General features: G+C 42.7%; 1 protein-coding gene across 1 annotated transcript; it reads right to left on the bottom strand.

Annotated features, from left to right (window-relative positions):
• Positions 1-4,125: 4,125 nt before the first annotated feature.
• Positions 4,126-24,410, bottom strand: DTD1 (D-aminoacyl-tRNA deacylase 1). Its single transcript, XM_082755668.1, has 6 exons — positions 24,060-24,410; positions 23,100-23,190; positions 20,635-20,870; positions 15,007-15,104; positions 5,619-5,795; positions 4,126-4,741 (listed from the first exon to the last, which is right to left on the bottom strand). Exons 1-5 carry the CDS (start codon positions 24,100-24,102, stop codon positions 5,640-5,642), a joined length of 624 nt encoding a protein of 207 aa, XP_082611794.1. The 5' UTR covers positions 24,103-24,410; the 3' UTR covers positions 4,126-4,741; positions 5,619-5,639.
• Positions 24,411-24,855: the final 445 nt, after the last annotated feature.

The raw sequence follows: 24,855 nt of genomic DNA, 5'->3' as shown, positions 1-24,855 counted from the left end.
TTAGCAGGTTAATGGGAATACATGCAGAGCATACAGAAATGAGAGATCAAAAGCCTTCAAATGTTTAGAAGTGGAAGCTTGAGAGAAAGCCTTAGCAAGAGAGCAGGAGACTAAAATTAAAAATAAAAAGAAAACAAAAAAAAAAAAGCATAAAATAAAAATAAAGTATGAAATAGAAAATAAAATAATAAAATAAAATAAAATAAAATAAAATAAAATAAAATAAAATAAAATAAAATAAAATAAAATAAAATAAAATAAAATAAAATGAATATTTTTGGAAGCACTAGCTTATAGGAATATCCTGTAGCTACCTGGGCACAGCCGACCAGCATCATGGGGCAGAGAAGTGGCTGGAGGAGGTGGGGGGGTCTCGTGGCCACCCCTAGGGTGCAGGACAGGAGCACGTCCCCTCCCAAGGGGCTGCGGGGAACAGCCCAGCCTGTATGAGAGGCCCATGGTGCACACAAGGAAGCTCTGTCTCTGCTCTATCTGTAGCCCTGGGACTGCTGAAAGAATTACAGATCTGTTTTAATTGCCAGCCCCTGAATTAATCAGAGCACTTTTGTCAGCACCGCTATCCAGACTTGTTTTCGGCACGCTGTTGAAGCATGGTTTAGAAGGACTCACACTCCCCTAGCTCTGCGGTGTGTCAATATGATGGTGCCTTTCAGAGAAGTGCAATAAATGATGCTGAGACTGAAACCTGTCATCACAGAACCACCGAAATGGAACAGAGAGAGTTAGAGCCAAGGTTTTCAAATGAGATTTCTCTGAGAACCAGCAAATCTGTAAATCAAAACATTTTATTTCAGTGTCCATGCTACCTTCCAAAACTGGAAACTGTGAGCTTGATCAATTAGCCTTTATTTCCACAGTTAGGAGATTTTTGAGCATTTACGTCTATAGCTGTATGTTATATTGCCTTTAATTCAATTGTATTGACACACCGAATCAAAATAATCCAAACATATTTTCAAATACCTTTGGCCCATCCTAGGAGCATCCCTTAGTCACATTGCCCCATCCTTAAAATCCTACTTTTTAAAGCAACATAATCCATCAGTACCCGAATTGAGGCATTTGCAAAATGCCTTTTGAAACTGGTTTTTACTGCAGTAATGATTATCTTTTCTGGATGCAGCAATCAATGAAAATTAACAAAAGATTGTCAAAGGTCTCCTAGCAGAATTTCTGGTTACCAAGGAGATTTCATTGGGGATCTTCTGCTGAGAATATAAGGATGAAAGAAACACAAGACCTACAGTAGACAGTACAAGCCAGTGTTTCCATACAGGATGATTTTCAGGCACTCCCTTGTTAGCTGGTATTTTAAAAGAGAAGTTAGATAAAATATTTGTATTTGGATTCATATCATGTCCCAGACACCTGCTGGGAATTTCAATTTTTCAGTTTCAATTCATAAATCCAATGCAACTTTCTTGCAGGCTCGTCTTATCCACAAACGCTACCAAGTGTTTGCAGAAATGCTACTGAGAATATCTTCTGTAATTTTATGAGTGTGTTTGTTGTACGGGCAGAATTGCTTGTTAAAATATGACCACGTGGTAGCTGCACAGAGACTACAAATACGTTGAACTCTAAATAACCAAAGCCACAACAAAACAAGAGCCTAATGAGGTTCCTGTGCCTGAGGACAACAGCACTGACCCTCACTTGTCATGTATATGATTTTCACAGCACTCTAATGTTCCCCAGGCATTTCACCTACGAGGATGACTTTTGCCTGAGCTCACAAGGCAGAGCAAGGCAGAGAGCAGCGCCAGCACAGGCAGAAGCAGGAAGGCAGCTCTAAGATTCAGTCAGCATCCTTGAAGTGTTATCAGCAAGGCAAACAGCCACAGGTCATTTGGTTTTGGGGGCACTCCCCAAAATAACCACCCCGCAGGTTCTGCTGCACAACTTTAACGTGAGGGTGGTCAGTGTGCAGCTGGAGATCAGACACTGAAGGGTCTCTGAAGGAGAAGCCACTTTATTATAGCTATAAAAATTGTCCACGGCCCTCTTTGAGGATCATCTTCTGGCTCTAGCCCATAAATCACAAAGAAGTGAGCTCTGGCAAACACCTCTGCTCTGTGAATCTGGACAGGAAAATGGAGAAAAGACTGTAAGGCTAAATCTGCAATTTATTCACAAATTCTGTCCCTTAGCATTATTATTAAATAAATGTGCTTTTTTGTTAAATAAGGTCATTTTCAGCAATTAAGGGAAGAAAAAAGAAAAGAAAAGAAAGAAAAGAAAAGAAAAGAAAAGAAAAGAAAAGAAAAGAAAAGAAAAGAAAAGAAAAGAAAAGAAAAGAAAAGAAAAGAAAAGAAAAGAAAAGAAAAGAAAAGAAAAGAAAAGAAAAGAAAAGAAAAGAAAAGAAAAGAAAAAAACTACCATTCCTTCTAAGATCCTCACCTATTTCACAGCCAACAAAAGCCCACCGGGGCACTAGCAGCCAACCAAGCCTAAAAAAAACACCATGCAGAGGAACAGATACAGGAGTTAGAGTCCTTGGGTTTTGCTTCTATAGCTCGCTATAAGCAACAAAAGTCATGGGTAAGATTACTGAGTTTCTAAGCTGTGTAACTGCCCTTCCAAACCAGCCTTTTCCCAGTTTTGCTGTCAGCAGAATAGGGAATAAATTTTTGTTAAATGGCACTTTTAACAGAGCTTGGCATGTTGGGTTTGCACTGAAACCCTGAAACAAGTCACAGTACGTGAAAACACATCAGGCACAGGGCGACAGGAACCATCCCCACATGGGGACATCTCCATCCCCACAGACCACAACCACATCTCAAGTTTATCCTCACATCTCCCACATGAGACAGGACAACTACTGATTGGAGAGGCACAGAAAGTCCACATAATCTGGTCACTCAGGGAAAGTGTGGTTGGGCTGGGAGCCAAGCAGCACGTGCACTCATCTTTGGCCAACAGCCATTGTTTTACCTCTGCTTAAATACAGCCGAAGCTTGCCTCCCCTGGGAATTATTTATGCTTTTTCTTTTCAGTATTTATCATTCTTTTTTTAGCTTGGCTTCTACCTCTCAGGATGCAAGGAGACTGTAGGACTTTCTTCATGCCTTTGTCTTCTTAAGAACAGATTGCAAAGCAGAAGGCAAGATTTCAAAGATGCTGGAGCAAGCAGGAAACTTAAGTTGGATGACACAGGTCTGACACGACTGCTGATGAACCAGCCCTCAACACCTGTGAGGTGGGCATTCTTCTATCTTCCCAACTGAAGGTGCTCTTTGCAGCCAAGTAAGCACTAATGTGCCAACAGCCTAGCGGGCTCCAGTCCCAGGAGAGTGCACCCTGAAGGGACAAGACCCAGCACTTGCACCTGGAGATGAAGAAGTCCTGCTTGTGGCAAGGCTGTGGCTTCAGGCAAGCCAAGTTTCAGATAATAGCCAGACGAAAAATTATGTACATCCTTTAAGGCAACAGTAAATCTAACATTTTAATCTACCCAGGCTACTCAACACTCCTTTGCGTGGCTTGCAGAACCTTGAGGTTTGTGCATTTTAAAAAGCCATGTCAGAGTGGTTGCACACTGTGCAGCAATATCAATACAATACATGTCTGGATGAAGAACAACTATCACCAGTGATTTGCCCTTAAAATCACGCAAAGCTTTGATGGTGGCCATGGCAGTGGCTAGTGAAGACCATAGGACTAAGGCAAGCCAGAATACACTTCATAAAAGGTACTGCAATCTCTGAAAGAAGTCAAATGCAACTGCTTGCCCTCTTTCATCTCCCCTGCCTCAGCCTGCCTGAATCTCCCATGGCTTTAACAACCAGAGGAGAGCAGTTCTGCAGCCTGCTGCTTCCTGACTCCTTCCCAAACCTGTCTGACATCAATGTCAACACGATGCAGTACGCGGAGCAGTTGCTGATGCACTTTGATGACCACCACAAAGTATCGAAAGGAATTACTGTGTTGGAAAGGGTAGATATTTCAGGGCAGAAACCTGACTTCTAAGTTTCCAAAGGAGAGGCGGATGAGTTACATTGGGAGGTGTTTCTCGGCTGTCACTTTTGCTCTGTGTCACCCTCATTGTCACGCACATGGCTATGGATGTGGCTATGCAACAAACACCAACAGGCACTCAGCTAGCATCATTTGTTTAATAAAGTCTTTTCTGGTTTTAAAAAAGTTTACAAGACAGATGTGTTTCACATGATAAACAACTAGTGGCTGATCTTTCCTTTTAGTAACTTAACCCATGCAGAAAGACTAGACTGCCTAACTTGGTGTTACAGAGCAGTTGGACAATATACCAAAATACACACAGACCTACAGGCTGCCATGGAAACAGGTAGCACATGACATCAGAGAATGAGAATCAAAGTACAAGCTTGCTTGGATAACTTTCAGAATTCAAGTGTAAGTTTAAGGAAAAACCCTGATTTATTTTTGAAATGGAATTTATGTACTGACAGTGAATGTTCTGCTACAATCTGCCTACAGTCATCCTTTATTCAGCAGTCATGTGAAAACACATACACAAAAATGTTACAAGTCCTTTTTACTACTGATACTACACATTAACAACTGAATCTGATAGCATTGCTTTGGTTGTTTCGATACAGAATGATATAGGTTTCTATTGTCTTGGTTCTGTTTTTCCATTTTCCATTCCTATCCAAAGTCCTCGAAGAGTGGTGCTGAGGTGAATGTCTGTTAGGTCTCTCCTCAAGATTCCAGTGTAGCTTTTGTATGAGATACTCTGGAAGGCAAACAAACAGAAACGTTACTGTAGGTAGAGTAGAAAAGTATAGGGTTCCTTCAACTCACATGGACAGAAGTATCTTGACTTCCTGTCACGGCATGAAATTTAATACTAGGTTGCAACATTTTAGAAATATTCAGCAACCTAGATTTTCAAATGCTGTCAGAAAGGTCAGGCTGATTAAAGCACTCACAAGGCATGCAAACTCCTGCCCTCTAAAATGCTCTTGTATCAACACATAACCCAGAAACTGTGGGGGAAAGCTTGTGTTCCTGTAGCATGGCAGTAAGGACAACAGTTGTTGAAAAACTGTACGTTCTCATTTTAGTTTCTAAGACAACATCCTCCTTCCCAATGTGCCTACTCATCACCAATATTAAAACAAGAGGATACACTGAGGGGAGGGGAGGGGAACTGTAGCTTCCAGTTCTAGTCTGCCTCCAACTTCCAAAATCTTTCCCACTTCCATTGCTAGGGATGATTTTGAGACAGGCAGAGAAACATGACCGTGTATCTCTCAGCACTGAAGAGCACAAAGCAGGATTCTCAGTTAAGTCACTGCTGTGCTCTAAGACCAACCTTTTGGAACTTCAGTCTCAGCCTGAAAACAGTCGTGGCTGGGCCAGATTCAAGACACACAACTCCAGCCAAACACACAACTAGGGAGAGGTTTTCACCCACTTCTCCATTCTGGCATTCTGCTCTGCCAGCTGCAGATCAAAAAGCTTACCCACCAGCAAGATTACCAGAATTTCACCTTTCAACACTTCGAATATAACTCTCTGTAGACTCCAGGTACTGCTTCAGTGAAGTACCCAGGGTTAGAGACTGCCAAGCAGGAAGACAGAACTTTACAGGAGTGTAAAAGCCATACCTGAGGCCTGCTTTGGAGGAGCTAAGGCTCTCTTTCCGAAGACACGTCTCCTTCTGCTCCACTGCTTGCGCTGGGGTCATCCTTGTTACGGGGGGCATTTCTTTCTCTACTTGATTCAGAGGGTACCTTGGTTCTGGTCTTTTCTTTTCTTTGCTGTTGCTTTTCAAGTTTTGTCAGCTATTTACAAAGCAAGGAAAGTGAGAAAACACTTTATGGAATAAAGTCATTTCAGAAGACAGTATTTCTAAAAAATTGTAAATGTGAGCATTTGTAGCACACTGGTAACTTAGATTCATAATAGCTATACACATATCATTGAGAAACAAAAGAAAAAAAAGGCTTAGATTTTCAGGTATTTGGAGAAGACAGTGAATTATCATACACTAACATGATTATAACCCTGAGTGCAAATGAGAACTGTGCATACTCAAAGGACTATCCTCTGCTTTTCCTCTGAGTTCCTTTCCTGCTCAACGCGATCTGCCAACGTAGAAAAGGATAAAACACAAGGACCAGAAGGGGTGGCTGGATTCCACCAACCTCCTGTTCTGCTTTGGGTCTTAAGTAGCAGTGTCACAGTCTGCAGGTTTCTAACAAGTTCAGGCATCCATTCATACAACACACTTATTTCTACCAGGAAAAAAAAAAAAAAAAGATAGAAGAGAGAGATGAACTTTAGCATCACATAGGACATAGAATAACCATTTCAAATCATCTTGGACAAAGCCTTCAGCTAACACCACCTTGCCACCTCTCCACAGAGATATTATCAATGCTTCTAGAAAAGACAAACTAAGCTGCACTTAGCTGTCACTGTTACACCTCTTTCCCATTTTTCAGAAGCAGGTTGCAGTAAGTTTTGGGGATGCTACAAACTGATAGTTACTTAAATCACTATGGACACTGCGTGCAGTCCATCAGCTTGGTCAATTTCTGTAATTTTCTGATTTTCTCAAGTGATGATTCACCCAGGATAAAGCATACTACTCATAAGTTGTCACTTAATGGCCAGCAGATCTTTTCTGAGGTGAAATCTTCAAGAATCGAGTAAGCGAGATTAAGTGTGTTGATTATGAATTAGACAGGCTTGTGGAAGATGCATGTGAAGATGTAAATCTGCAAGCCACTATGAGCTTTGAGGGCAGAATGCAGAGTCTGAGTGCACAGCATCCCCTTGTACCTCATGGCACATACACACCATCCTTACATACCTGTACACATGGGCTACACGGCTGAAACAGAATACATGTATTCTTTGATATTTTTTTTTTTCCACAACTAAAACTAGTTTACTTTCACTGTGCGAAATGGCAGAGTGCAATGCATCTATTTAGCATGATCCAGTCCTTGTCACATGCAGATATGGAACAAGCACCCAGGGCATGATACAGACAATATTCTAACTCACGTGTCTGATAGATGCACATTACTATTCTGCCAACAAGCCTACATAAACAGCACGTGAATGTTAAAAGTGACTGAGAAAGCGAGTGCATCTGCAAGAAGAGAAACAAATGTTTGAGAGCCCTTACTATTAAAGGTGCTAAGCATTGATTAACAGTACTTGCATGATGTCTATGCAGTTGGTTTTTATTTATACAAATGGCACTGGGCTCATTCTGCTGCTGAAACCAGGTTTGGGGTTTCAGAGACCTTCAGAGAACAAAAATGTATTGAAGTGGGAAGGCACGGTACATTAGCTGCAGGCTGCAGAAAGCACAGTTTCTAGGTTGCAAAATATTTATTTGTTCACCTTTAAACATCTACATCATTTATCATTGATGTGTGTACATCATTCCTCCCTGGCCTTCAACCTAACAGTTGGTAACTACAAAGTACATGCAACGCAAAGCCAAACCAGGCAAACCTGTTGCAACAAACCAGTAACCTAAACAGCTGCTGCAGCTGGTACCCTTTTCTTTTTTTCATCCTGGCTCTCAGCAGTGACCCTTTCTCAGCAATAATGGTGCAGAAAAAGTGTCTGGGTAGCACATAGTTTTGTAATGTAACTCAATGAAACAGGAAAATCCACTCCTCTCTAACTAGTGTTCTCTTTCTCATTACTTGAAAGAAAAAAAAAAAAAAAAAAAAAGCCTAAATCACATAGACACAATAGTTTAAATTGAATTACCTTTTCCTTTGAGGAGCTAACCCAATAAAGCCAACCCCAGATTTCCCAAACGTGGGAAATAGTGGTGTGTTCACACTGTGAACCTTGCATTATGGAATACAGGATCCACGTAAATAAGATATATTTGTTCATATATAATTTACACGGAGGCAGAAATGGCTCGATATATACTAGCATGCCATATTAGCATTTCAAACGTGCTTATACTGGCCAGTTTCCAAGGTGGTCTTGAGGGCAAGTAGCATGCTAAGACTTCTGAAGTATACATAGTTATATATCTTGGGCTTATAAATTTATTTATGTACATTTAGTCTTGAGTACAAAGGGATCAAATTCTCTTTTGAAATCTCCGTAGTATTCATATTCTACAGTAAAAAGTAAGCAACAATTTCGAAAGTTATGACATACATTTATCACGAAGGACCTCATAAATTACCACTGGTTCTGTAGCTAATTAGTTTGAGAATGGTGTAGTGGAGAAGCACTGATGGCAAACAGAATAACCAGAGAAAAATCCAGATCCATCTTCACACCTAGCTCTGTAGCATGCCCAAGACTGTAAGCATGACAACCTAACTAAACCTCTTCCTCACATCTTTAATAGATGAGGAAGAAACAACACCAGGAATAACCCTGAATTTATAGAACAATGCCCATGTTGGCATGATCTGACAGCAGTACTCACCCAGCTCAAAGAAAAATGACAAGTTCATTTATATGAGGGGAGAGGATAATTTTAATCATATGTCTTATTATAAATAAAAATTAATAATTTATTGTAAATTATAACAAGTTAAAGTTTGTAAATGAACTGTTTCATCCATCTAAAACTCAAGTAACACTGAAATAAATAAAGATTTGTGTGTACCTATGGCCATACACACACATGCTCTCCAGTCTGTGCATGTACCGTGATCAGTCTATAAGCCAAAGTTTGGGCACAGAGATGAAATACGTATTTCTCTGTACTCACAAAATAGACTGATTTTCATTATGCAGGCAATAAAAGAATTACACATCTCTTAAGTTTTTCATGTCCTTGCTTATAAAGCGCTTGGTTGATTGAAAAGGACATTACAGAAGCATGCTCTGCCACAAAAGACCTGCCTGCAAGCTGAAAAAAAAATCATGACGGCTCATTTTTTAGTATTACAGCAAGTGACTCTTCAGATACACAATTCCAGCTCAATGAAACGTATCATTAATGCCTTTCATGTAAGTACAGAGTGTGTTGACAGTTATCATCTCATCTTTAGACCTATCATGAGCTGTTTGTGTCTACTGTACCACGATGCTTGCTGGCTAGCTGCGGAGATGGTGCACCTGTATGGGAAGCACCTAACTCCACTCTACATCTAAAACCCTAAACTCATGCTGAGACCTCTTGGAAGGCTCCTCAGCATTCAAAGTGTGGCCCTCTTAGAGCAGACGCAGCACTGTCTTGTAGCAAAAGCACTGTGTCTGCTGGTGATGCAAAGCTGAGCGGTCAGCAGCGTGAGAAGGCTGAGGAGGAGGCAGACAGCTGGAGCCAAGCACACCACAGCCAAACCCTGTCGACCCCACCAGCACACAAAGAAGGAAGAGAGGCCAGTAACGCAGAAGAATGGAAGCTTAAAATGGCAAGGACCAGTAGGAGGAAGAGACTTCCCCCAGGCCTGAGGTGCCCTGGCAGAACTGCTCCACTGCTCTGCACGCTGAAGATGAAGGACAGGTCACGCCAGAGATGGCAGGGCTGACTAAACCAGCCCAATCTGCTCCCTGAGTAACTACCAGTGTGACGGGTGATAGTAGTGGGTGACCCTCTTCTGAGAGGTACAGGGAGAAGCCTGCTCTTCTAGGGTCGGATGGGGCCTGTCTGTCTGAGGAGAGAAGAAGCATCTTTAATTACAGGCAAAGAGAGCTTTAAACTACAGCTGCTGGGCACAGGGAATGCTGGTCAGCATCAGCAGTGGCTGCTCAGAGAAAAGAAAAGGAGCCGAGGTCAGTGAGAGCACGTTAAGAGCAGTAGTCAGCTTCCTTAGGGCCCAACTTAAATACCTCTTCACAAACAAGAAAGGGGAGCTAGAATTTTAGCCCTGTCTCAGGGCTACGATACCACAGGCCTCAGTGAGGTGTGTGAGGTGAGCTGAGATGGGTGGCTACAGGCATTGAGGAGGGACAGGCAGGGAAGGAGAGAAGGGGAGGCAGGCCTCTACATGAGGAAGGGTCTTGATGGCGTGGAGCTTAGTTATGGCGATGGAAGGGTTGAGCACCTTTCAGTAAGGGAAATAATGTGGTAGGAGCACGTTATAGACGACCTCATCAGGATGAAGAAGCAGACAAAATATTCTATAATAATTTAATTCTACAGTAATTTCATGATAAATTATTGAAAGTCGCTTGGTGAGCACTGCTGCCAGCTCCTTCAGTTGCATCAGGGAAGGTTTAGATTGGATATCGGGAAGAATTTCTTCAGGGAAATTGGGCAGGCACTGGAACAGGCTGCACAGGGAGGTAGTGGAGTCACCACCCCTGGGGATATTTAAGAGACACGTGGATGTGGCACTTAGGGACATGGTTTAGCGTTGGAGTGTGTAGGGTTAGGTTGATGGTTGGACTTTATGATCAAAAGGGTCTCTGCTGACCTAAGCAATTCTGTGACCTGTGTGTAGTGCGGTTATGTCTGCACAAGCACTGAAACATTCACATTTATAACACAAGACCAGACGTCCTCTGCATTGAGCTATGAACATACCACAGACAAAAATATGGGCACAGGATTAGAATCAGGACCCCTCAAGCCCTTAAGACAGCCTTACGTACAGACAAAACAGGAGTAACAAAGCCTGAAAAATCACGCAAAATAATTTCAGATGTAAACCTGCAAATGCTGATCATTTTATCTAAAGCCACAGTACCCTGGCATGACTTCCATGTTACGACTTTGGCAAGAATCACAACCCACAAACAGATCAGTTGTTCAGAAACTACTAGCCAGCAGTCAAAATCTGTGCTTCGCCTCCCTGGGGAATCAGTATCTGGTCTGAGCCTGCTGCTGAATTTCCTAAGCATGGAAGAAGTCAGAAAGATCTTGAAATATCTCAAGTGTCCAAGACCATCTTCCTCATGACAATACACAAAAATACAAGTCTTCAGTCCACAGAAACTAACTTTTCTTATCTGCCGTTGCAATACAGATATTCTACACTGCTGGGACACTGCTGATAAACAAGACATTTTGAACCATGTGGACACTGCTTCCTTCCTAACAGATTGTCTGAAATACAGAGTAACAGTTTTGGAAAAAGGTCAGAATTTACATTTGGCTTGACAGCTTCTTTGGCACATCCTTGCTTGATGCAATTTAATAGTACATCACAGGCATGAAAAAAAAAATGAAAATTAAGTAATTATAGTGGAAAGCTGGGCTGCTCTTTGAAACGTTTCACTATTCAGAAATGTCTGCCATTCCATCAGCTGTAATACTATCATACATTACTTTTGAAACCAATTTGCTGTAGGATGAACATGTGAACTAGCACAAGAAGTCCCCCACTTGAAAATGCTAATAATTCTCTGGGTTGTTTGTTTTGCTCAAGTTAATTTCCCACATCCTAAATCTCCTCTCTGTCAGTCTTGCTTGAACAAACAAATACATCCAGCATTCCTGATTTTCTGTGATCAATGTGTACACAGAGATTGATTTCTGCTCTCCAGACAGCTTTTCCTTTATTTACCCATCAATAACACCAGGAAAAAGTGAATGACACCATTGGCAGAATTGTTCTGTTAGCAGTCTGCCAGAAAATCAGTGGCAGTACTCATGTTTCTGGAACCACAAGATGATTTGCAAATGTATGCTTTAAATTTCAGTAGTTGTGTCCAAGCTGCTACGATTTCAAACCTCAAAGTAAAAAATTAAGAGAAGGAGAGGGGAGGGATTACAACAACTTTAAGGACAGGCTACATTTCCAAAAGAGACAAATCCTTCAAACTATCATAGGGTCACTACAAATAAAGCAGTTTAGTACTAATGTCACTAAGCGATGATAGCACTGAGGTAAAATGGTTATCAGAGTCCTTCTGCAAAAATAAAGCCACTGAAAGGCTGTGGCACAAAGACTGTCTCACAGCCTGCTAAGAAGGCAGCAGATCATCTAATATTTTCCTTTTCCTTTCCACGTATCTGTACCTTAGTCTTATGATCAAAGCATTATCAGCTTTTTTTTCCTTAAGAAGAGGACAGGATCCTTTAGGCCTATGAGCAGCTCACGCATGGCACTGCATACTTCATTTTGTTCCTAAAAGAAATGTAAGCAGCATACAATCAAGTTACAGTATCTGTAACTTCAGCCTGAGGCAAGAAAAGTGGTACCTGCTGTTCATAAGTTATCCTGGTGTAACTGTCCTCCCAGGGGCTTGGAAAAATTCCCTAGCAGAGCAGTTTATCCCTGCGTGGGGATACCCCCACTTGTTCTCCTCCCCATTTTTTATCACCAGTGATAAAGTGATAACAAGCTGAGCTCTCTTTGGTTCATTTTTCTCACCAAAACTTCTGGTATAAGAAAATGAACTCTTAGATTTCGTGTTTGTTTAATAAGTAAGCTCAGCATAACTGGAAGAAGGCAAATATCAAAGAGGCAACACAACATCTAGGAAAAACGTCAGCTAACAGAGTTCAGAAGAGGACTGTACTTTATTTCTCATATGGTGCATATGTCAATGTGGGAAGGAAATAAAACTAGATTAAAAAGAAAAATCAGGGAAAATCCATTCCTCCTGCAGATGGAGGTCATCACCATACAGCCATTTACCATAGATTAGGATCACAAAATATTCGACACCAGCTGCATAAGTACAATGGTACTGATCACACAATACTAAAACAATCTCCATCCTTCCCCAAAACAAAAACACAAGCTGAAGCAATACCCTCTTGGGGGAACCAAAACACCTTCACACTTGCGGTTTGTTTTTGTCCACTTGTGTCCATGTCACTTCCCCTAACACTTCTTCCCACTTTTTTCCCATTTGGCTGCTTCTACTAGCTACAAAATCCTTTGAAACAAGCCACGTTATCTCTTTAGCTTTCCCCAACATAGGATATAAAAATACAAAGCACTCTGGGCATTGCTAACCTAAACTCAGCAATGATCACAACAAACTTAACTGAGATAGCACAGACATCTTTTGTCTTGGTGCCTACCTCGGCAATTATCCAAATGGATGCATGCAAATTCAAAAAGGGATTACCCAAAAATTGCTTCATAGGTTAAGGTTGGAAACTGCAGTGCCTGTGTTTTGTACTAGATCATTAAGAAAAATCCTTTTGTTTCCTGCATCGTAACTGCAAGAAATACCCAATCTACCCTCGCTGCAAGACTTTTCAGGAACACTTGATCTACCCTCACAGACGATGTAGGAAATGTAGAACAGTTCAAACGGGAGATCAAGGCACACCATTGCTCTGCCATCCACATTTCTACAAGTTATATTTTCCCAGCAAATCAGCAGCAGCTCCATTCCTCCGCAGGAGGAATCTGCTAGCCCTTAATCCAAAGACAGAGCTGCTGCTGCTCCTAATTACGTATGGCCTGGGCTGTGAACTCTGTGCTACAGCTGTGAGAGTACAGACAGGCAGAGAACAGGTGTGTGTAGCTCTTTTAGGGGCTAAAACATCACAAAAGGATGCAGAGCAGAATTTGAAGATAAAAAAAAAAAAAACTCCAAAACAATATACCCTAGCTATTTAAGGCAACAAAAATAAACAGCTGCATGCTGTTAGCAGCTTGTTAGCTTGTACAATTTTAATTCCAATGCTTTCTCTTCTCAAATGCTTTAGCCATACATGCCACATCAGTAGGATTGGTCCACCTGCTGCTAATCACATATGGTCTCATCACCAGTCTGAAGAATTGAATGATTTTACTGCAACTGATCCTTTGCTCAGCATTGCAGTACAGATCGCTGATAGAGACCTTCTGCCATTTAAATAGAAAGACTAAACTGAATCTCAAAAGTTCAGATGAAAAGTAGGCAAATGTGGAATAATCCCAGAGCAGAATCAGATGGGTTTTGTTATCTTGGTACAGACGACATTCCTCTCTTCATACACACAAATAAACAACAGCAAACAGGAAGAAAAACATCTGTGACCACAGGAAACAAGATAATTGGGATGGATTTAAACTGCAGAAGTGTTACAAAGACTTAGCCTAAGATTCAAGCTGTAAAGCCTTGTAAAAGATTACCCCATTAAGCACTGGCATCTCCATCCCTGGAGGTTTTTCAGAATCCAATAGGCAAAGCCCTGACACTTGCTCTGGCTGGCCTGGCTGTTGTGCAGGGTGACAGAACTGCTTACCTCCAGCTAACAACAGCATACACATACTGGTAAAACTTCTTCCTTGCCCAAACACTGAGGGAGTTGGAGAAGGTGACCTACACAGGTCCCTTCCAACCTCAACTTCTCCATAATTCTGTAATTAGGGGAATTGTATATGAGAAGCTGAATAGTCAGAAATATCAAATAGCAAAATGCCAATTAAGCTGTTACATTAGCACTAGGATAACTTGATTCTGTTCTGTCTGATGTTCTCTACTCAGTGCCTACTTTCGTCCTTAAGATAGCTCAAGGTAAAGTATTTGTCAGTATAGCACTGCTTTCATCAGTTACTGTTATGAATACCTTTAATTAAGAAAATTAATAGGTTTGAGATATGCAAACGGAGTTTATCTAGAAGATATTACTTCAGCTTTTAGCTAGTCTGTTTGTGCAACATGACGCTCAAAGACACAGTGAGCAAGCAAAGGAAGTGCTTTAAATCACCATGTTGATTGCTCTTGTGTACCCTCTCCTGGTGCCTGTGAGTTGGGTTGGTTTTGTTATTTATTTTCTTGATGTAATTTTTTTCAGTTGACAACCTCTTTCAATAGTAAGAATTCATAATTTTAAGGAGAAACTACAGTATAAGAGACGATGCTTTAGACTGTCCCATGTTCTTTTCCCATTGGGCTCCAAATGCCTTATGTATGGTGGTTTTTTTTGAGCTATGTAGAATTCCCAGGAGACGCATAATTCCCTGTATTTTCCAACCTCTGTTAGAACGAAAGAGGGAAAAACAGAACAGCGTGCATGAACACACAAACTCTGAAGAAAGAGCTCTGCTGCCACAGAGTGCCTTACATGCCAGTATTCCCAAGTACACATAAAGGCAGATGTATGAATTCACAGAGGAGGCACAGCCCCGTACATCTGCCCTTTCCAGGCTCGTTTACCTGTTTAGGGTCGACAGCGGCAGCCGGGGACTCCAGCTCTATTGTTACAGGACCGTCATTCTGGATGTGTACCTGCATGTAGGCACCAAACTTGCCGTCTGAAAAGGATAGAGACAGAAGTACTGAAAGGGTAACATGTACCAAAATCTTTCCCAAATGTGCTACTTAAATAAGCGATAAGTAAATAAAGGACAGCCAATTAAGGAACTGCAGAAAGTTACTAAGAAAAAAGTCTACATGCATTCAGCTTTGTGCTCTGATATTCAGAGACAACAAACATACAGCAAAGTACAGAGATGTCCACAAAACAGAACAAGTCCACAGATAATCACACTTCAGGTGAGGCAGGACACTTCTCGTAGGCAGAAGATAAAATTGTAAAGGATGTAACAGTTAAGTCTAGGGATCCAGTCCAGCTAATAAGCTGAAGTTTTTAAGAAATCTTAAATATGGGCAAAGGGTTAAAAAAAAAAAAAAAAAAAAAAAAAAAAAAAAAAAACTATTCTGAAGCACTACTTTGGGACATCAGTTTGCAGGGCAATCCCAATCTGATACAGTAATTTCTATGCTCCTGTCTCCAACCTAGGCCATTCTTTGTAGGAGTTTGGTAAATAGCTTTTGAAATTTATTTTTTTTTTAAAGAATACTTTTTAAATAGCTCTCTGTAACCGTATCCTCCCTCTCCCGTACTTTGCTCATGAAAAAGGACAGCCATTCACATTTCCCATGCACACTTGGACCTAAAACAAGCAAACAAAATCCTCCCCAGCACCTTTCTTCAAGGCTGAGAAAGTGGTAGAGAAGCCATCACATTTACCAGAACCCTCACAGCACTCCCAGGTCACAGCACTTTCTACCTTAATTGTCTCTGCCTCAGAACTGCATTTGAGGGACATCTTTGTAACAGCTCTCTCCCGTTCTCCTCACACTTAAACTTCCAGTCTTTTGACCCAAGGAGAATTCACCTCAGGTCAAGGTGAAGCACTGCTCAGAGAGTTTAAGATTAAGAGCTAATGGAAACAGTACTTAAAAGCAGAAAACGCTGCCCTCCTCTGTGGCCTCTCTTCCAGATCTTCCTCTCAGTGCCTTGCAAACACCACAGTATGAAAGGCAGAGCAGGCTTCAGTCGTGGCAATCTCATTCTCTTAAGCAATTTAAAAAGCCATCCAAATGAGAATTTCTTCACATACTCCAAAATTATTGCACTCATTCCAAAATGTCTTGTGGGCCACCACTCGCCTCCATCTTCAAACTACTGATTGCAAACTATATATTACAAAGTTGATCTTGTTCCTAGAAGCAGCTGCCACCCCTCCTTACCAAAAAGTGATGTGTCCTGTAGTTTCAGGAACTACAGACCCTGTGCAGCGTGTGCCTTCCTTGTAGGATGCTTCTGGCCTTTTGTGCTGGCAGCTTCTTTATACAACAAAACTAAAAGGTTCTAGCGGTGCACCAGTTAGCCTGGCTCTTTTCAAAAAGTGGCCTCACTGTAATACAGTTCTTATTCTCTACAGCTTGGGGGTCTGGTCTTGCCTGAAAGAACAAGAGAAAGCTAAAAACTAAATTCACTTCTTCCATCAATACCCAATTCATCATTCATCATTCTACAGCAGTATCTCCCCCAGTGCTGGCTGCCGGTGTCAAAAACTTGCTCCTGCCTTCTTTCCCTCGTCCCAACGTCAGCAGTAGTTTCAGTATCAGGCACTTCACACAGGCTTTCTGAGAGGGCATTTATCATTTTTGTGTTTTGGTTTCCTGAAAGTTGAGACACAAGCCTGACTCCTCCTAAAACAGCCAACATGTGTGGTAGTGCTCCATTTTGCATTCACCTCAGAGCGCAACTCTGTGGTACTTGGGCTGAAAGGCTGCAAAGGAGCTGAGCTGATTGTTGTGCCCTTTCATGCAATTTCTGAAACTCTGATGGAGACAAATCCCTCTTCTGCACAGGACTGCAAAGAAACTGAGGATTTGATCTCTTCCATCTCTGTCCCAAGGCAAAATGAAGCCTCTCTGGACCGATTTCATATTTCCGTCAGAAAGAAAGGAGCTGAAAGAATCCACCCTCCTACCATGTCACTTGTTATCCTGGTAACTTTGGGTAAATTTATCCCACACGTGGTCCTGTAATGTCCATGGGAAACACTAGCAACTTACCCCTGAATACTATTTCTTTTCCTGCTTTTTATACCACAATGCTCTTCAAAGTAGTAAGCAATTTTAAGACTTCTTAACTGATCGAGTCAGCTCCTTGCAGCCTCCTCTGCAATAAAACAGGATTCTATAAATGACAAGTTTATTCTGCTGGCCACCCATCTCTTCAAATTCCTTTGCCCTTAGACTCTGGCACACGCCTTCTTCAGAGGCAAAGAGGATTTTTATCATCTGAGCTGCGAAAGACAAGACAAACCTACGATGTAAAGACTTGAAAATGAAACATAATACACTTTCAGAATATTTTTTGGACGTATCTCCAGCCTCATGATCTAGAAATTTCACACTGATTTTATTCAGAAGTTACTTCTAAGCTTGTCTATTTGGAAAGTTATTCCTAATTAACCCCATGTGAGTAACCTTGCTCCAGATAAGCGCACTTTATTCCAGAGTGGCAACGCTCACAAAGGGAATTGATCCAACAGAATAATTCTGCTTTCATCCTGCACCAGACCTTAATCTGAACTAAACTACTTGTTGTGGAAAAGTCCTCCCACATTGCCTCAGATCTTGCTATTAAGGCAGGGAGATGTTTCACGCTCTTTGCCACACTAATCCTCACTGCCTCAGAAGATTAATCCACGTTCAGGACAGAGAGGGAAGGTCTGACCCGCAAGAAGAAGCCTTGTGTAGGCCTAGTTTTCGGATACTAGCTTGTGCAGAGCCCTCAGACCTGCATTCACCAGCTCTGTTCCTCACAGTGAATTGAGGTATTTAGGAATTAATTAAGAATTAATTCCACAACAAGAAGTGTCAAATCAAGAGTAGCACTGATTTCTGATGCACCCTTCTCTCCTTTCAAGATACCGTTTGTCAAATGTTCCCCTTGGTGTGAGAGGAAAGTTTGCACTTCTCTTTGGGGACCACTGGTCACTCTTAGCTCCCAGTTGGCAAGTTCCAGATAAACCACAGGCCAGATGGAGGAGTTGCCTGCCCCAGCATGTGTAGTACCTGAACTTCTGACAGCCAGATGAGACTAGGGAAACAACAGCAGGAGCAGAAAACACAAGGCTCTTAAGCAATACAGCAACACATTCAGGAGCCTTTGACTCAGGTACACAAATACCCTTTTAAATAATGAATTGATTCTTCTAAAAGGCATTAAGCGTATTTGCAAGATCAAAGGGAAAGCCACCTGCACCAACCCAGAGAATCAAACTCTTATCTCCTGGTGACTACAACTGCATGTGTGTGGAAGTGTATGTGGAGGGGAAATATCCGAGGCCACATTTTGGAGACAGCAGGCAGAGCCTCACGCTGATAAACTAAGCCTATTTTAATAGCCCCTCAGCTCATGCATCAGCGCTCCTTCCCAGGGCACCCCCATTACCCTTTGTAACCTAGTGGCACGCAGGACAGACACCAGGCTCTGTTTTTGTTATGTTTTTGGTTTTGTTACAACTTTTTCAGTGCAGAATTCAGTACATTTGCATGTCGCACTAAATCACAGCCCAGGCATCACAATTGCAAAAATCTCTATTTACTCCCGAGCAGTCCTGCTCGCATGTGGCCAGCCAGCGTGCAAAGGCTCCATCTTTTAACCCACCTCAGCTCAGGGGAATTGTAAACTCCGCTGCTGCAACTGCATGGCTTAGCCTGCTATTCCAGAAACTGCCAGGCTACAGAAACCTTGCGCCCACAAATCGATAAAGAAATGAATAGCAGACAAACAAAAAACACTGGCAAAGCAATTGGCACAACAGAAACTTCAATTGTAAGAGACTAACAGGCTTGAATGCAGCCCAGTGCAGGCTGGAACAAAACAGAAATAAAGCAAAATGGTAAATTAACAGGTGGTTCCAGTGCTGAAAGCAGTTTCAAACGCATGTGTTATCTGACACAGTAGCACAGGCAGCCACTCTGGCATTTCCAAATCTATGTTTTCAGCATGAAAAAAAAGAACAGAAGCGAAGGCTGGCTTTGAAGAAAACATTGGCAATCGAGTGCCAAGATATGAGCACTCAACAGCAGTGGCTATTCATTTCAGGAGTACAACTTATTGACTGAAAAGAGAATGTTAAAAAGTTGCTGTCAGAATACACAAAATGCTTGAGAAACAGAGCATTTTCCAAATCCAAAGATGTTAAAGATAAAGATGTTGATACGTAAAGATGTTGATATGATCAATCTTTACGGACCTTGTTAAGTGAAAGAAGCAAGCCCATACCTGCTTTTACTTTACCTAGACAAAGGGGCCCAACTTAATCAAATCTTACCAGAGCAAATTTTATTCCCATTGGCTTCCCAGGAAGTTCTGTTATCAGTTTCAGAGGCACAGGAATGGGTCCTAACTTAATCACAATTCAACAAAAGATAAAAATTCAAAAAGCACACGCTCTGAATTCATTAGACGAGAAGTTTTTTGTTATGGACCAAAAGGAATGCATGGAAGGGGTGTAAGAAGTGCACTCCTTATCACCAGCAAAGGGTGACTGGAAGAATATATCAAGCTATTGGAAAGTTGACATAAGACAAGCATTTTATGCACATGTTTCACTGCACCTCCTTGGAAAACACTTCTTAGTAACGGTACCTTATCTTTCATCCACAGTCAACACTGAGGTTAACCTCTAAACCTTCCCCCAGCTATTTTTCTGCCTTTTTTCCCCTTTTCCCTCATAAGGAAAGTAAGGCTGACCATATCATGATCTCAATTTTTCCGCTTCAGTCTATTAATAACCTCCATTTTTAAAAAAAAAAAAAAAAAGTCCTTCTACACTCATCTTCTGGACAACCATATCAAAAACTCAAGTCTAAATCTGCAAATGGATGGAAAGCAAACAGAAAAGATTAAAGGTGGATAAAGCACAAATGCAAAGGGAAGCCAGGCATTTTCTGGTAAAGAGAAAACTGTTGCATAAATGGCATATAGATGAGGAAAGAGAGTCTACATCAAACGCTGTTTTCAAGCAGCACATTACACCTCCCACTGTCTTCATTATCACTTACCAGAACGCAAAAATAAAGTGACAGATTGAGATGCACTGCCCATCACACGCCGGCAATGCCTTCCAGCCTGGCCAACCACCTACCCCTCAGAAGAAATGCTTGCCCTGGGTGAGTCTGGCACCAGGACATCCAGCCTTTGAGCAACCCCAGAGCTCGTTCTCATGGCTGCAGCCTCCCTGGGTTATGTGGTCAGTCACTGCTCACGCTGTACATCTGACAACAACACAGGAACATCTAAACATCAAACTGTTCCAGAGGAACACCAAGAAATGGCTTGGCTAGAGGAAAGCTGGACTGATCACCCCATCAGGCTGCTTGTAAATGCACTGTAAAACTGCTCATCTATCGCTGCATAAAGACAGCTGCTTTGCAACACAGACACTCACAGAATAAGGTAACAATCACAGAAGAACACACAAATGAGGTCTACTGGTCGCATCAAGGACCTTACCAACCTTTCACCCTTACCTTTAATAAGCTCTGGTTTGTAGGCTTTTCTTAGCTGCTCTAGGAAGTTGTTATAAAAACTCTCCGCCTGCTCTGTGGGCATTGCCATGTGGTAGTCAGGTTTGTTTCCTTTCAGGATGCACTGGAGAGTAAACTGGCTCACACACAACACTTCGTACTGTTTATCCATCACACTCTTGGACCAGTGTTTCCCACTTTCATCTTCAAACACTCGCAAGTTTAAGATCTTTCGAACCCTAGAAGGAGAAAAAGATTTACAAAATTTCTAAATTGTCCCATGCAGGATCAACGAGTACAAGTAATACGTACCACACAGGAAGAGATAAAGGGGATGGCAGATGCACATTCATTCTGCCTCCACATAACAGATCCCTTTGTCCTTTCCTTCCTGAACCACAGAAATATCCTCACATTAGGTAGAGCCGTAACAAAGAAAGTCTTGCACACAGACATAATATTATCTGACCATTAATTAACATCTTCCGTCTTTTTGTAGAGAACGAGATCAGGACAGAACGACTGCACATCCATCACAGGGTGACATGAAGATGGGATAATAAGGCAGAAAGCCTATTCTTTACTATCTGATTTTACGAGTCACAACGTTATTTAACAAGTAGAGCTTTGGCAATTTATTCCTCCTACTGCACTGGGAAATCACACTCATTATGAAATGAGATCATCCTGAACTATGGTTGTTACCAAACATGATTCACACACACTCCTCCAGCTTGGTCTCCCACTAGCATGCATACCAAACCAGATGCCACAAGCCCTGTAAGGAAAGCACTTTTCCATCAGGACCAAAAGAAAAGCTGGGAACAGTGCAGAAATAGAGGGAGCAGCAAAGTGGTGACCGGGATTTGTCATTTAGATTTGCATTAGGGCTGATGTTTGGAGGTGGGGGCCAGAAAAGACTGGTTTGAATGCTCAAAGAGGACAAGGACAAGGGGCCTTTCACAAATGAATCCTAAAAAGCAGCAGGCAGATGTACAACCCAATCAATGGCTGGACTTTGATTACAAGAGTGCACGCATGCTACTCTCCAGTCTTTAGTTTCTTCTTTTAGCTTCTCCACACCTGCAGCATCTGCCAAGTAAAGCACATCAAGTGCAAAGTATTTCAATTGCAGCCATCAGCCAGACATTTTACCTGCACAAGAGGTGAGGCAGGTAGCATAAAGTAAAGGTGAAACTTTATTATGGGCTAGCTTCAGGCTTTGCCACCACTAAGGCACAGTCCCAGAAAAATATCCCTGCCAATTTGTGCACGTCAAAGGCAAACAGAAACAGCTTCTGAATGAAGCACAGTTAGAAGCTTTGAAAGGCCTGGCACATAGGTTTAAATTATCATCACAGCTGTGTTTTAATGAAAAAGGTATTTGCTGTTTCATCTACAGGATTACAAAAGTTTCCTTTAATAGCACTTGAAGAGCCTGGTTAAGCTGATTTCTTGTTATTTGTTCTTTTCAGATGCCGGCTTCCTGCCTTTTCTGCGTCAGCCATCCAAACATCCTGGCGTTGCGAGCACGGTCGTTGGTGATCACCCACTTGCAATATTCAAAAGCATCTGTCATTCACCAAGGCAGGAATGAGAAAAAACAATATATTAAATGCCACACACCGAAGAGACAAACAGAAAGGCAAGACACTGGAGCATGTCTTGATTAAAGTGCCTTCAGCTTTTCTGCCATTTTCCATGAATTTCCTAAGACCTTCCGACCTTCAGTTTGCACCCTCACATTGTACTTTCTCTTCCTTATCTGCTAAGCATTGTTCTCACCTTCACTTACATTCTCCACTCTTCACTGTCTTCCCTCTTCTTGAATTATCTGTTTCTTCTTTGTCTTTATATAAACTGAGATCAGCCCCAGAACAATAAAAAGCCTGAAGGAGACAGAATAATCGCCTGGAGAACTCTCTCTTGTGTTTGGTGGCTGAATTGAAATATTTTGCGGCCATGGAAGGGATGGCAGAGACAGGCCTCCAGGCTGCCAAAATTGATTCATCTTTACAGAAAAATAACTGATGGGATTTTCCAGTCTTTTGGAATAAGAGAATTTGTCATGCACAAACTAAGAGTTTGAGGTTTCTGATATATACCATGCTTGAAGGATGGAGTCCTCTAGGGTAAAACTCTTAAAAGTAAAAAGGTCAGACATTCAAATAAGGGAGATAAGGAAAAAAAAAAAAGAAAATGTTGATTCTTCCTCTTCTTTACAAAAAAAAAAAAAAAAAAAAAACATAGGAATTGAAAAACTTATTTTCTCAATGGGACATAAAAAGAAAATGCCAACTAAAAAAAACTGCATTCCAGGTAAAATCTGAAGAGGAACTAACACTGGCAAAGCTGTGTTTCCCAACAGGAGTGCCTCATTTCCTTGACTAGCAGCATAGGCGTTACTGATTCAGAGTCACGAATTTACAAATAAAAGAGTACAAGGCAAAAGGAAATACATGACTTACATGTGCTCCAGTTCTCTTTGTGTGTCTTCCAATGAAATACCCAGCAGCACACAGAGGCCTCGTCCTATTGAACTTATTTGCTCACCACCCACTAGGGAAGAGGTTAAAAAAGAGAAAAAAGATTAAATGCATTATCTCATTTTGTGACACAGGTAAGTATTAACTTCAGGTGTACAACCACCACGGGAAACACGAGTCTAAACTTTTCTTATCTGTCTTAATTTTGCTAGAGAGTAAGGCACTGGGACGGGTTGCCCTGGGAAGTGGTGGCATCACCGTCCCTGGAGGTGTTCAAGGAAAGGCTGGACGTGGTGCTTAGGGACATGGTTTAGTGGGTGACATTGGTGGTAGGGGGATGGTTGGACCAGGTCTTTTCCAACCTTAATGATTCTGTGCTATATACGGATAATTCTTCACTGTGAGGGTAGTGAGGCACTGGCACAGGTTGCCCAGAGAAGTTGTGGATGCCCCATCCCTGGAGGTGTTCAAGGCTGGGCTGGATGGCGTTTGGGCAACCTGATGTGGTGGGTAGCATCGCTGTGTGTGGCAGGGGGCTTGGAACATGCTGATCTTTGATGTCCCTTCCAGTAAGGTATCACAGAAGTCCTGCAAATGCAGGGTCTCAGCAGTGAGGCACCTGCTCACCACACTCACTTCACCATTTAGGAACACCGCACACAGCCCACAACCGGCTCAGCAGCGCTACCGAGAGGCACCAGGACTCCCCTCAAACGCAAAAATCCCCCCCAGTGACTTATATCCGCGAATTCACCCCATTTCCCCACGGCTCCCCACACAGCCTGAAGGCTGAGCGAGGTGTGGAAGGGGAGACACGGAGGGGGGGGAGAGAGAGAGGAGGAGGAGGCGGGGGCGGGCGGAGCGTGGCGGGGGCGGGCGGAGCGCCTCCTCCTCTGCCCCCCGCTCCGTGTCCCGCTGTCGGTCCCGGTGTCGCCCACTGACCTGTGACACTGGCCTGTGCCACCCGCTGGACGATGGCCTTCATGGTGGCGCAGCGGAGGCCCGGATCGGGGAGGCTGCGGCGGCGGCGGCGGAGCTGGGCAGGGGAGGCCCGGGGGGGGGCTGGCAGCGTCCCCTGGCGGGGCGGAGGTGCTGCGGCAGCCCTGGAGGGGCGCCGAGGGTGGTGCCGATAGGGAAGACCCCGAAGGGAAGCCCCCAAACCCTGGGTTTTACGGTTTTAGGCGAGGAAGCTGCTGGGAGGTAGCAGCAGCCTTCCGTAGGAACTCCCTCTGTGGGAATACGGTGTCCGTAGGTGCCCAGGAAACTTCTTCTTGAAAGCTTCTTGAGGAGGTGGTAGGTGTAGGAACAGGGGAGCCAGTAGTTAAAGTGTGTCTGTAAGTTGGAGGCAATGCGGTATAAAAGCCCCTGGGGAATTTGGGGTGGGGCAGCTGTGTGTATAAACGCCCCCTACAAGACGGGCTGGAGGGCTGGGAAGCAGCTTTCTATACACCAAGGTGGCATCTGCAGTCTGTGGGGAGGCTGTGTAAAGATCAGCAGCAAACAGGCATCCTCCTAGAAAAGGCCAAAGGGAAAGGGGGAAGCCTCTGTAGAAACAGGGAGGTGTCTGCAAGGGCAGGGGCAGTCCCCACAGAAAGGAAGGTCTGCATATGCAGGGGATGCGGTCAGCTTCCTTCAGATGGGAGGCAGCATACAGGAGAAGCCCCCAAAAAAAGGAGGCTATGTCCACAAGGACATGGGGGCAACCTTATAGAAACAAAAGTTACAGTCACAACAGTGG

Source organism: Aythya marila (genome assembly GCF_965140915.1).
Source record: "Aythya marila genome assembly, chromosome: 3".
NCBI lineage: Eukaryota > Metazoa > Chordata > Aves > Anseriformes > Anatidae > Aythya > Aythya marila.
The sequence above is the reverse complement of the archived record's forward strand: the minus strand, read 5'-3'. Positions and strand labels throughout refer to the sequence as shown.